General features: G+C 47.2%; 1 protein-coding gene across 5 annotated transcripts in view; it reads right to left on the reverse strand.

Moving 5' to 3' along the window:
- Positions 1-969: 969 nt before the first annotated feature.
- SON (SON DNA and RNA binding protein) overlaps positions 970-14,152 on the reverse strand; it is a 98,967-nt gene continuing 85,784 nt past the window's right edge. For 2 of the 5 annotated variants that reach the window (XM_066599021.1, XM_066599020.1), the window contains 5 exons: positions 13,959-14,075; positions 12,079-12,226; positions 6,686-6,751; positions 3,641-3,756; positions 970-1,676 (listed from right to left, as the gene is read on the reverse strand). In XM_066599021.1, coding sequence (XP_066455118.1) covers positions 1,512-1,676; positions 3,641-3,756; positions 6,686-6,751; positions 12,079-12,226; positions 13,959-14,075 — 612 coding nt within the window. In that variant the 3' untranslated portion in view covers positions 970-1,511. Of the gene's footprint in view, positions 1,677-3,640; positions 3,757-6,685; positions 6,752-12,078; positions 14,076-14,152 lie in introns of those variants that run through there. The other 3 variants (XM_066599023.1, XM_066599022.1, XR_010792501.1) reach the window with 3 other exon arrangements.

The raw sequence follows: 14,152 nt of genomic DNA on the forward strand, positions 1-14,152 counted from the left end.
ACCACATTGCAAGAGGACAAAGATCAATTTGCACACGGTACTACAGAGGCTGGGAGGGGGGAAGGGGAGGAGGTTCTATATAGCCTAACCTATAGCAATGAGTATATACCATGTATGATATACGTTATACGCCCATAAAGGGCAGGTATTATGTGTTTAGATAAAAGGAGTTTCATGCATAATAAACAGCAGAGCTCTCGAGACTTCAGACTGAACTGATCTCATTGTGAATCCTTTATGTGTGCACATAAATCAGAGTTGTCAATCAGGAGGCTACAAAATATCCCAAACCCTGCTGGAGAAATTTTGACACAGAACAGTCCTCGTCACTACTGGTACGAGGTGCTACCTGCAGCTCTATCAGGGTGTACAGGTAGTCCTGCACCTCTAGGATGGCTCATCTATATGTGACGGAGCAAGAAGGGTTGCAGTGTCTCCCAGCACAAAAACAAGGAGCAGATATCAGGACATGGGCCGTTACACCAGGAGAGCCGGACAGGAGGAGCTGCCAGACCGTACAAAATGCCCTCCCCTGTACTGACCAAAGTGTCATGCACGGACTCCATGAGGGCCGACCTTCTATAGGGGACCTGTGCTCACAGCTCAGTGCCGGGCAGCTCAATTGGCAGAGAAGACCCGAATCGGTAGCTCCGCCACTGGTGGCCCGATTCTCTTCACAGATGAGAGCAGCTTCACACTGAACACATGACAGACGTGAAAAGTCTGGAGACGCCATGGGGAACATCATGTGATGTGATTTAAGTGTTCCCTTAATTTTTTTTTTTTTAGCAGTGTAAAAGCAGAATTTTGAAAGCAGCTCTGGATGTGAATGGAGAGACACGATGCACCTCAAAATCGGTACAACAGGAACCAAGATTTGCTGCAGATTTATACTCTGAATGGTAACAGCTCCACTTCCGCCCTTCCATCCATTTCTACAGTGAAATCGGCCAATGAATCAAACGAGACAATAGTTTATTACGATTTATTTACAATTAAGCAACATGTCTTACAGACCACAGATCTGGCCAGGATAGATTTAGCTCCGTTGCAGAAGCTATAAAAATCCGTACAGTCATGTATAAAATCACAAATGAATACACAGGCACAATACAGTGGAGGGATGGAGAGCCGCGTCAGGAATGTCTGGGGCAGCGGCCTCCAGTCTGGGCCTGCAGCATCGTGCTACGCGGCTTTAAGTGCCGATTATGGCGGCGCCCCCCTCCCACCAGCGTGAGAAACTGATGGCAAGTTTACAAATGCAAACTGTAGACAAAGCCGTTCCAGCAGATAGAAAGAACTATAAAGAATGAAGGTCAACGATCCTTAAATAAACAAGAGCAATTATAATCCAAACAAGCCATAAAGTACAAAAGCCACAGACTCGGCCGCGGATACAAAACACGTTAACGTCATGCAGTTAGAAAAAGATTCGGACTTTGGACTTGGGATTTCGCATTACATACTTTAGTACCGGATTATGTTTTATCCCATCTATAAAACACGTGGACCTACAATGTACCGGAGGAGGCGCTGCAGAAGTTGCTTGTGGAGGTCATGCTCTCCTTCGGTAACGCACCCAGGGCCTGGAGAGCAGCGGCGGCGGCTGTGGCCTTGGCCAGCTTCTTGGTAAGACTGGGTTGACTCGGTTGACATAAGACTCCATTTACGGTTACCTGTCAGAGCAGAAGAACAGAAACCGACTTCATGTCCAGGAATGAAGCTACTTGGATCACAAAGCTTGTGTTTGTTTAACCCATTCAAAGCAGAGAGTGTTCATTTTGGTCTTTACGTGCCCGCCCTCCCAGAGCCGTGACTGGTTTATTCTCCCACTCACGTAGCCGTAGGAGGGCTTGTTTTTTGTGGGACGAGTTGTAGTTTTCAATGGAGCATTTTAATGTGCTGTATAACGTACAGAAAAACTTTTAAAAAGTTTTAAGTGGGGAGAAATGAAAAAAAAATGCAATTGTGTGTGGGGTTTGGTTTTTTACAGCGTTCACAGTGCAATAATGGACATGAACTTCGTTCTGTCAGTCCGATGACGGCGATAACAACTAGATCTATTTTTATTCATTCATTTTCTGAAACCATAAATGGCTTCCTGTCACATTTTGAGACCCGTAATTTTTATATTTTTTCACCGATTGCGCTGTGAGGGCTCATTTTTTGCTGTAGTTTTTATTAGTACAGTTTTAGGGAACACACACATTTTGATTACATTTTATTCCCTTTTTGGGGAGCCAGGATAAAGAAAATTCCATTATTTTCCATGGTCTTCACCATGCAGGATAAATATTGTGATGTTTTAATAGTTCGGACTTTTGAATACACAGGAATACCAAATAAGTTTTTATGTTGTTTTTTTTTTTTTTTTTTTTTTTTTAGTCTGTGGTTTTTGAACTTTTATTTATTTTTCTTACCCTTGTATTTCGTCCGCACCGGGAACTTGAATTTGCAATCACTTGACCGCTTGGACTATATACTGCAATACTTGATTATTGCAGTTTATAATATTTTTCAAATTTACCTCCGAAGTCCTTGAGATTGCTCCAAGCTGCCATGCTGGTGATGGGGCACAGAAAGAGATGCCCCCCTCCCACTGACGGTTTTGATGTGCAGCAAGCTTTGACAGCAGCATCTAAACTGTTAACTGCCATGGTCAAAGCTAGCTCATTGCAACAGTTGCCGGCTGCTGTCAACTGTCAGATGGATGTCAACTAACAGCTGACAGTCACGAGGTATAGAGCAGACTCGACTCCTGAGCTCACACTCCATACATCCATCATGACAACATGACATATTCAAGTAATGTGCTCAGGAAGGGGTTAAAGAAAAGTAGTGCTTAAAGGGGTTTTCTAGGACTACAGCATTGGTGATATTCTTAACCCCTTAAGGACATGGCTTATTTCGGGCATAAAGACGCAATGATTTTTGGTGCATTTGAATCTTCATTTTTCAAAAGCCATGTCGCTGTCCTCATGCTCCCCCGCTGTTGCAGTGGGAGGCCGGCTGTTGATGACAGACAGCTTCCCGGGCCATATAGCGCGGGATCTCTTATGATCTCGCGCTATCCCTCGGGCTTATCTGTATGTCCTGTTGCATTAAGTACCTCCCTGCCAGAATGTACAGTTATGCCCTGTGGCGGGAAGGGTTTAAAAAGGATGTCCTACTCCTAAGCATATGAAACCAATATACCTGTTTTAGCACCGCAACCATTTACTTGATGCAACCTGCTTCCCGATCTTGCACCCTGACAGAGATCCAACATATGGTCATGTGACCCCCACACCGACCAGAGTGTTTTTGCTGGTCCCACCATCACATCGTACATGCAAGGACCTAGTACTTCCAGCCAGATAAACGTATGCTACGCCACTAGTTACATAGCATCCACTGCCATGCCAGAAGTGCAGAAACTGCGGCCGGGTCATCAAGTATGAACAGTCCAGAACGGCACCTAAGCAATCCGCAGATTCTTGTCCCTACTTATTCCTACGCATCTGCTGTTCTCCCATGTGTACCAGAGACTGGAGTCTCAATAGAGCTGCTTTGGGTGTAGTAGGCGGGACAACCATGTTGTATGTGTACATTAGAAGAGCGGAAGTAGCATTGGCTGAAAGCAGTCTATAAGGTCTCTTACCCTAAAAAGAAAACGTTTCCGATGCTCGGGGCCGGTGTCATCCACAAGCTCGAATTCAGGAGGCGACCATTTCTTCTTGTTGCAGAGCTCCATCAGAGCAGAAATTGGATGTTTTCCTGTAAAACAGACCAACAGTTCATGACTGCGGCTAGACAAGAAGCGAAGCAATCTTAAAGGGGTTGTCCAGGACTTTTTGGAATTTTTCTATTGGTGAGCTGTCCTCAATATCAGCTGATACCTATGGACAGCGCAGGAAGCAGATCGTGCTGACCACAATGCAGCAGCCCAGGTTGGTATTGCATTGAATTCAATGAGTTCTGCACCTGTACTACCAACCCAGGCTGCTGTGCTAGAGTCCGAGCGATCTGCTTCTGTCCGTCTGAGTTGACAGCGGCGATCCAGAAGGATCCCCACCAAGGATATGGTCTATTTCCCATCCATGTATTGTAGCGGTCATACATGTATGTTCACCGTTACCAGATGGGTGCGGGGACCCCTGATTTCAGGCCATGACCTGGAAACAACAAATACAATTTTCTAACATGTCAGGCACTAATTAAACTAGAGAAGGCTTTGAGACGCTACAACTAAGACGTCTCAGCAGGGAAGGTTATATTCAGGACTCTGGTAGGGGGTCACCAAATAGACCAGCGGCAATTCCCCCGACATATTTAAAAGCATCCTGTCAGCAGGTCCGCCCCGGCAACGTCATTCCCACAGGCTTTCAGTCTGGAAAACACCTTTCCAAATATATAACTATTACTGCTCTGTAGAGATGAGCGAGCGTACTTGGAAAAGCACTACTCGCTCGAGTAATGTGCTTTATCCGAGTATCGCTGTGCTCGGGTCTGAAGATTCGGGTGCCGCTGCGGCTGACAGGTGAGTCGCAGCGGGGAGCAGGGGAGAGCGGGCGGGAGAGAGGGAGAGAAAGATCTCCCCGCCGTTCCTCCCCGCTCTCCCCTGCAGCTCCCCGCTCCGTGCCGGCACCCGATTCTTCAGACCCGAGCACAGCGATACTCGGATAAAGCAAATTACTCGAGCGAGTAGTGCTTTTCCAAGTACGCTCGCTCATCTCTACTGCTCTGGTAAAGTAGTTTAAGTCGTGCCATATGCTAATTAGCTGTCAACAGTCTGGTCGGTGTAACCAATCAGTGAGAGCTGTGCGTTGAAATCATCCTTAAAGGGGTTGTCCTGCGCAAGCAAGCGGTGTTAAGCACTTCTGTATGGCCATATTAATGCACTTTGTAATATACATCGTGCATTAAATATTGGCCATACAGAAGTTATACATTTACCCCTTCCGATGCTGGCGTCCCCGTCTCCATGGCGCCGACCGAAGCCTTCTTCTCCCTCGATTAGACGCGCTTGCGCAGTCTTCTCTTCTGTTCCGTTGAATGGGGCCGCTCCAGCGTGCTCGCGCCGCACAGGTCTTCTGCGCATGCGCATTAATATGGCCATACAGAAGTGCTTAACACCGCTTGCTTGCGCGGGACAACCCCTTTAAGCCAGACCGATTTATGTGGGCAACATCCCCTATGTCATCCGCAAGCCTCCCGTCACATCTGGACATGGGGAGTGGCCCAAAGGAAAACTGGTGCCTGTGCCCACAAAAGGGCAAAATAAACTGGGCATGTGCCAATCGTCCGCAGGATTCCTCTGTATATGTGCCACTCCCGATGGCCAAAGATGATGAGCAGCTCGTGGATGATGTAGGCCAAGTCATCTACGTAAGTTTGAGGCCTCTTTCACACAGAAGACAGAGATAGCGACTTGGTAGCGCTCATTTGCAAGGATTTTCGAGCAGGGGACTTGACATATAAGCTCCACCCCAAAATAAGCTCTGTCTGAATTTTTTTAAAAACGCCTCCAGGAAGTGCTGTCTCTGATTGGTTCTCGAGCGCCGCGACTCAACCAATCACTGCAGCGCTCGATGAACCAATCACAGCCATTCAACGCTGTATAGAGCATGCCGTAATTTTTTTCCCCTCGCAATGTAGCAGCCGACAAAACATTGCTCATGTGAAGGAACCCATTGGAAAGCATAGGCTTCACATACATGCAATTTGCAGTGCTGTCAAATGGCGCAAATTTGTCACCCGTGTGAAAGCGGTCTAACTGCACTTTCTAAGGCCTCATGTCCACGGGGAAAATAAGGCCGGCAACGGATTCTCCTGCCCCGCGGACATGAGGGCTGAAAATAAGAATAAACCCACCTGCTGCAGGCTGTGCGCGTCTTCCCTTCTTCGCGGCCGGATCTTCTTTCTTCGGCCCGGCGGATGTGCTCGGCACGCCGGCTGCGTGCCGCGCGCATGCGCCAGGCAAATCCGCCGCGCCGAAGAAAGAAGTTTCCGGCCGCGAAGGAAGGAAGACCTGCATCGCCCGGAGCAGGCGAGTTTAATTCAGGCGCGGGTCTCCTGCGGATACGGACGGCGTCCATAGGCTTCAATAGAAGCCTGCGGGAGCCATCCCCACGGGAGACCCGCACCTAAATGGAGCATGTCCGGATTTTTTCCTGCACACGGGACCCACGCCTGCAGGAAAAAATGACATCCGCAGGTATTTAACTACCTGCGGGTGTCTAATGCATCCCTATGGGGCGCGGATCCGCGTGCAGGAAAAACGCTGCAGAATTAAAATGTTAATTGTACCGTGAACATGAGGCCTAAAACCTTTTGACATGTCACTGTAACATTATGTTTTGATGACTGGGGGCTCCGTCTGCTGAGTTCCTCAACAATCATTAGAAGGAGTCATCGGAAGCACTCAGCAGAGTATTGTCACTGCTCGCTAACAGAAGACTGGCTCAACAGAAAATCTATAATAAACTGAAGGCCCATCATAAGGAAACACCGGGACTGGACATTCTGAATAGAACGCGGGACGGGATGTAAATGCCCCCTTGTCCATTCGCAGGTCAATGGCAGTTATAGGCAATGTAGGGGACTAAAGACTTTGGGCGCAAAAGTTGTGAAAAGGCAGTAAGATGAAATGCAAACTAAACGTCAGAGAATCCGCGTCCTCGTCTACCCAGAGGAGGCGACTCACCAGACAGATCCTTCATCGCCGGCAGAGCCAGTTTGTTAGAAGCTTTTTCTCCATCTGCAACCAAACCTGCAAGACAAAACAATGCAGTGATGTGAAAACACATTAAAGGGACGCAACGTGGAAACCGCAGACTAAACTCCCAGCAAACCCTCCCTTAAGGTCGTTCATTCCATTCTGTCTTACAGCAATAAAACAAAGGCCTTTCTGAATGTCTGCAAGAGATCAAACTCGTCCCTGGCTGTAAGGCAACCGGCTGCAGCAGAAGCCCTTCCCCACTGTCTTCAATAGCAGTCCAAGAACACGGAGCCGGAGAATGGAAGGACTTAACTAGGGAAGGATGAAATTAACCCCCGATTCTCTGCAGGATTTTTACTTGGCTGCTTCCAGAACTGCAAGACAATCTTACAGACTATAAAGCACAATCGCTTCACGTTTTCTATGATTAACGGGAAATTAAATCCCAGAATTCCTGAACAAAACCAAATGCCCTTTTACATGGCCGGCTAATCATATGAACGCTGGTCTCAGATTACATACCAGCAAAGGCTCATTGGCTAGCTGATCACATCTTTTAGGAGGGAGCAAAAAGAATGGTTGGCGGAACATCTCCCTGTGTACTCAGGATATACTGCTGGCAATAAAGGAAGCGTGGGGGCCGTACCAGTGGAGGGCGCTCATCAGAAGCCTGGAATTGGCCACTTAAAAGAGACTTAGGGCCCTTTCATACAGCAAAATTATCATGCAAACCACTGGTTAGATGGAGCAGGTTACACGATAATGGTTAGGTGTGAAATCAATGATAAATTGCTGATCGGATCTTTCATGCAAACCATAGGTCTGCCGCTGCATCTGTCTGTGTGAACAGGCAGTCGTTCATCTATGAACTGCCTATTTACTGTGAATGGAGAAGCATCTAGGGTCACTGGGTATACGTTATTAAAGTAAGAACCTCCGTCCAGAATCTAGTTAGTTTTGGGCAGCGCCACATCATATGTATCCCGCAGACTGTATTTTACATCGCAGACAGAGGGGGAAATCTCTTACCCCTACGTCATACAAAAATGCAGCGGAGCGGGACACTGCGCCCAGCGGGACACTGCGCCCAGTGGAGCGGGACACTGCGCGCGCAGCAGTTTGTGACAATTGATGTGAATCATTCAAAGATAATAGGGGTCGTCTGCAAGACTTCCGATCACTGTGAGTCTTCTACAGGGCTGATATCTCCCTCCCATCTATTCCGGGCAGGAATAGGCTCCTCTTTCGACAGGTGAAGCGTTTCCAGCTCCATATGGACACTTTGCTTACACCATATAAAACGACTGTCAACCTTCGAGAAGAAACCCTGCACAATCCACCTGGGGAATAAAGCAGTTGGGGCATCCAGATCATCTTCGTTAGGTTGACTCTCCCCACCGCTGGATCGGAGCTCGCACTAATCTTCTAATTTTTACTTGAATCTTGATAGGAGTCTTAATTCAATTTAGCGTATTCGGAGGCGGTCCTAGAAATTTACACGCCCAGATATAAGAACGCGGATGCGTAAACTAAGGGGCATGCTCAATTTGAACTAAATTGCTAAATCAGGATTACCCACTGGCATAAGAATAGATTTACTGCAATAACAAGGCCCAAATAACTACAATAATCATTAATTACCGAGATCAGCAGTCTCTAAAGAGGCACCTGAATCGCCAGAGAATAGCAACATACCCTCTGCATATAATGCAATCTGTTGTGGTGGAGCGCTATAGGACATGGGGTCTGCTGGCCACGTCATCCCGCCAGAGTCAGAAGGAACCACAGCGTCCACTGACGCCACAGAATGCTGTAGCGTCACTCAAAAGCGGCGTATGATATGGGTATCATAGGATATTTTAAGTAAACGCGTTGCCTGTGTGTATATATATATATATTTTATACATTTACTATTAATAAAAGCTTAGACGAAGATTGGGCCCGTCAACCTGCCTATTGTTATCTCCTGCAGACCTGGATCTTGGAGGGGGGGGGGGGGGGGGGGGGGGGAAGATTGGGCCCGTCAACCTGCCTATTGTTATCTCCTGCAGACCTGGATCTTGGAGGGGGGGGGGGGGGGGGGGAGATTGGGCCCGTCAACCTGCCTATTGTTATCTCCTGCAGACCTGGATCTTGGAGGGAAGGAAGGGGGGGGGGGTACTTTGTGGGTCCACTGAGGTGACCCTGTACATGTTGGTTAACACGTTGGACGAGGATGCCTCTAAGATAAGCCTTCATTATTCAAAAATTGATTTGTTCCTCTCGGATGCCAGAGGGTTCGGGAAGGTTACAGGATCATGCCCCAGTGACTATACCACTTCATGAGACGTTTTCCCATGCTCCTTTCTTTCCTTGGAGACTTAATATATTCTTTCCCATCCAGAATATGAATCTCACTTGAAAACCAAATTAGAAATGTTTTTTTTACCGCTAATTGTCAGTCGGTCGCTAGTGTCTTCTCTGTGTGGAATGCCCATTGAGCGTAAAATATTGCTCTAGGGTTAAGGGGAAAAGGGAGGAGGCGTTAACTTCACTGACCTCTCATATTGATATCATTGACTCCCTAAATAAGGCTAACTCTAAACCTCAAAGGACGGAAGAGATATTCAGGTTGCGGTCCAAGCTTCAGAGTCTTTGATGGTAAAGTGTGATATTGTGTTTCCAAAAATTAAAATCCAATTTTATGCACATGACAACCGTACCGAGCCGATTGGCCAAACAAAGCCTTAAATCTTACATAAGGATTAGGGATCGTTTAGACTCTGGTGGACATAAAGTCACTTATTCCCAAGAAATGGCTAATGCATTTGCCTCATATTATTCCTCCCATTATAATTAGGAGATAACACTAATACATATCAACTACAATGGAAAGTAATTACAGACTTTCTCCAGAACTTTAATCTGACATGTTTATCTTCTGACCAATCAGCCTCTCTTTCTATACCGATCTCCATGTCTGAACTTCTAGAAGCCATTAAAACAGTAAAACCTCTCAAATCTCCGGCCCAGATGGCTCCTGTAATGGATCCCTATTTAGTGACGGTGTTAATGAGGCAATGGCTGAAGAAGCCTTTCCCTCAGAAATGTTAGAAGCTTTTATTGTCACTTTACCTAAATCTGCTAAAGAAGCGACTTCCCCACATAATTTCCATCCGCTTTCCCTATTGAATACTGATGTAAGCATTTATGCTAAAATCCTTGGCAGCCGACCCTCTTCTATTCTTCCAATGTTAGCTAGTGCTGATCGAGTAGGCCTCACCCCCCCAGAGGCAGGCTGCCGATGAAACCCGCCCGTTCCGGTTAAGGCTGCCGAGCTTGGTCGCATACCTTCCTTATTCTTGGCCCTAGATGCAGTGAAAGCATTTGATGGGACCTACTGGGCTTATTTAGAGGCTATCTTAAGGAAATCTAGCTTCTCTGCTCCCATTAAAACTGTGATAATGTAGTTCTATTCAGCACCATCCTCAAGAGTTTTTCATCTTGGTGCATCTCCCCTTTATTTACAATCTCTAATGGTACTGGACAGCGTTACCCTCTCATTCATTAGTTTTGCTCTTCTTATGGAACTTCTGGCTGAGAAGAGCAGAATGGATTGCGATATCAAAAGGAATTATGTCCAATATGTAATTACTGAGTTTGGGACAATGTATTAATATAGGGTAAAAACCACAAATTCTCAATTGCCGGGTGTTGGGATTGACGATAAAACAAAAAAAAACTAACATCCTAAACCAAAATAGTCGAACCTGTAATGTCTACAACAGGTTGGGACAGCAGTCCTCCATCGGTCTAGACATGAAAATAACTGAAAAGCATCGTGCCATCAGGATAGACAAGAACCCAATCCCGTGTCTGTGGGTGCAGTCCCAGTCGTCTCCAGGGATCTAGTTCCAGTTACCGCCAACACCTGCCGGTCTGGAACGCACATGTTCTTCACCCCGCAGACGGCGTTTATACTGATCCAGCCAGTCACCCTTCAAATTGTCGAAAAAATGTGTTGCGCCATTTGCCACTACTTGCAGCCTCAAAGAGTGGAGCATTGCATATTGGACATGACGACTGCGCAGTCGGCGCTTTACATCCTGAAAGACTCTGCACTTATTTGTAAATCCGCTGAGAAATACAGGAAAAGAGATATATTGGCACAATCCACTGATATGTCCTTCATTTCACGCGCCTTCCACGGAATTATGTAAGGATCCTAAGGCCTCATGTCCACGGGGAAAATCAGATCCGCTGCAGATTCTCAATGGAGAATCTGCAGCGGGTCCCTCCTGCCCCGCGGACATGAGCGCCGAAAATAGCAATTTAAAAGCATTTACCTATCCGGCGCGGGCGGAGAAGGTCAGCTGTTCCTCACGGCCGGATCTTCATTTTCGGCCGGCGGATGAATTCCTGACGCCGGCGGCACGTCGCCGACGTGCCGCGCGCATGCGTCGGGCACATCCGCCGAGCCGAAGCAAGGAAGATGCGGCCGTGAGGAAGAGGAGACCTTCCCGGTCCGCTACGGATGGTAAATACTTTAAATTCCTATTTTAGGTCTCCCGCGGATCCGGACGGCTTCCATAGGCTTCAATAGAAGCCCGCGGGAGCCGTCCCCGCGGGAGACCCGCACGAAAATGGAGCATGGTCCAGATTTTTCCATGCTCCATTTTTTTTAAAATCCCTTTTATTGACGATCCGCGGGTATTTATCTACCCGCGGGTGGTCAATGCATCCCTATGGGATGCGGATCCGCATGCGGGAGATCCGCTGCGGATCTTAAATCATATTTTGCCCGTGGACATGAGCCCTTAAGGTTTCATCAGTACACATCGTGGAGGGGCCGCAGGTGAAGATGGGCACATTGAGACTCGGTGGGCTCTTTCCAATGCAAATAACCAAGTGGGGGAATCCTTGGCAAAGAGATTCAAAAGCCAAGTTTCAGAATAATCAGGATTAGTGCCATCTACCTTGTCAGGAAGGGCCGCAATGTGCACATTATTGCACCACGAGTGATTTTCCAAATCATCAAGCTTGCTCTGTAAATGGGGGACAGTCTGGTGATGTCTGCGGCAGCATAGAACTACATATTTCAGTTCAGAGGTGCTACATACATCGTCCTCTCCCCAGGACCCAATATCAGGACCTGTCTGTTCTGCACATTAGTGTGAATCCCAGAGTGTTCAGACCCCATAACACAAGTGCGGGGACATGTCGTCCATAGGGATATCACTGTGATGGGCAGCAATTCAGTGCCACTGTCACCCGATGTATGACTAAGGACGACAAGTCACCCGGTCCCATCTAAAACACACGACCAGTGGTGGAATGCTTATGAATGGCAAGGCGTGCATTTGACATTTCCATTTGCTAAATGTGGCTGGACCCATTACCTTTACGGTCCGTTTTAAAATCCAGAAGAATGGGATCGACGTTTCCTTCATTATTCCTCCCGAGTCCTTCTCCCTCCTTCCAGCCCATCTTCCTCATGAGCAGAGCGCCGCGTCCTCCGGTGACGGGCGCCGCCTTTAGAAACTGATCCTAGGAAAAAGACACGAGAGAAAGAAAAGAGCCGAGCCGAGTGTTAGTATAAAAACAGCTGCAAAGTTTCTCCAATGCAGATTGTCGACCGCTGCAGGTCGTCTCTAAACCATCGCTATAAAAACATGGCTATTAAAATGAATTCCAGTACAGACTTCCTACATTAACAATCCTGACTAGTCATTCCTTTGATAATACATTTAAGAAGCCAACGAACCATTTGTACAATGCAAATTAAAGGTAGAGACTCTTGAAAGGCTTACGTACCTATGCCTCTGCGGCCGCAGTGCTGTGATAGGAGAGCAGGCAGAGACCAATGGACACGAGGCACATACAAGGATCTGACCCTGCAACAAGTTTCCATACAGAGCGGTGAAAGTTCACAGGTGACTGTGAACTATCCCCTCTCTTGTAACCCATTGCTTACCCAAGCAGAAAAAGCTGTCCTACCGTCTTCCTGATACCTGAATACTGGACAATTCTAGACTCATCACTTCATCCTGGACTGTAGCAAAAAACAAACGGTCCCCTCCCCCACCACGTTAGTGAGACATCGAGCAGCCCTCAACATTGTACAGCAAAAAGGTTAAAGCGTACTCGATCGCCATCAAAGTGTAGATCGGTTTTGAAAGGAAATGGGCCTCTGACCTGTCCTGTCCAGATATGTTGGACTTAACCAGATCATGCAGAAGAAGCTCCCCTCCATGCTTGATCTCCTCGCTTTTTCAACACCCAAGGGTTTACTTACTTATGAGTTTCCATTTGCCCTTCTCAATTGCCAGGACATTTTCATAAAAGAAGGGCTGGGAGTGACCTAGACCCCAGCCATAGTCACACCGGGGTCCGATTCCTCTTTAGAACCTGCTTTGTAATGATAGAATTTTCAACATCAAGGTCTGTTTCATTGTGCCGTCCGGCTCGCAGATCACAATGCAAAACAACAATTGCACCTCCTCTTTGTCCAGGAGCTCTGGGTATTACGTTCACATGGTAACACACAGAAACCGCCTATCGGACCGTTTTGATCAGGCTGGCCATGATTTGATTGCAAATAGAGTCCCATTGCTCGCTGCTATAACCGAGCATTAAAGCAACATCTGATATGCAGAGGGGAGAGCCGAGGAAGCAGAAGCTTTAGCCGAGGTCCTCGGGAACTTCTCAAGGCAGCCAAACGATCATTCACCACCGAGGATCGTCTTCTTACGCTCCGCCAGTGCAGATGGTCTTCTCCTGGCATCTCTTCTCTTGGTCGGCACAGCGACATCTCCACTTCTCTGCATACCATCAGTTGCTACTTTACAGCAGGAGTATGGTTGGGATTTTCGGTATGACTGTGAATGGAGTGCAGACCTCAAGGGTCTTTAAAATTAGGTCAATGGAGTGTACAACACATTCTGTTTCTTATCATGTGAACGACCAACACAGCGAAAGGAACAGTGAAACAGACCGGTTTTGGGGAACAACAGGAATTCATCATTTCAAAAGGGGGAAAAAAGTCAGATTTTAAGGTACTGATGATGTCACAAAACCAGCCCAAGATGAAACGGAACAGAAACATTGACAAAAATTCAAAAAGTTACATTGCAACTATTTTCCGTTTCATTTTGTGGCGGTTTGTGACATGCTGCAATGGCAGGCTTACATGTACTACCGTTCTACTGGAAGCAAGCGCTGGCTATGTTCTCAGCATTTGCATAGTCCAGGCAAATACCTCTGCTTGCTTAACATATACCTTTTTAAGCCAGGCTTGAGGGCCGCTGTTGCTGATCTCTTCTGCAGACAGGACTTGTGCTCCGGTGCTCCCTGTAAATTGTCCAGGAATGGATGTAGACTGAGCCCAGGCGTCAATCTGTAGGAGGAGATGGGAGATAAGGACTGGTTAATATGTGATAATCACTGCTAGGAACTGTATCTGCAAGAGCCCGA

This window comes from Eleutherodactylus coqui, chromosome 4, assembly GCF_035609145.1.
Source record: "Eleutherodactylus coqui strain aEleCoq1 chromosome 4, aEleCoq1.hap1, whole genome shotgun sequence".
NCBI classification, from domain to species: Eukaryota; Metazoa; Chordata; class Amphibia; order Anura; family Eleutherodactylidae; genus Eleutherodactylus; species Eleutherodactylus coqui.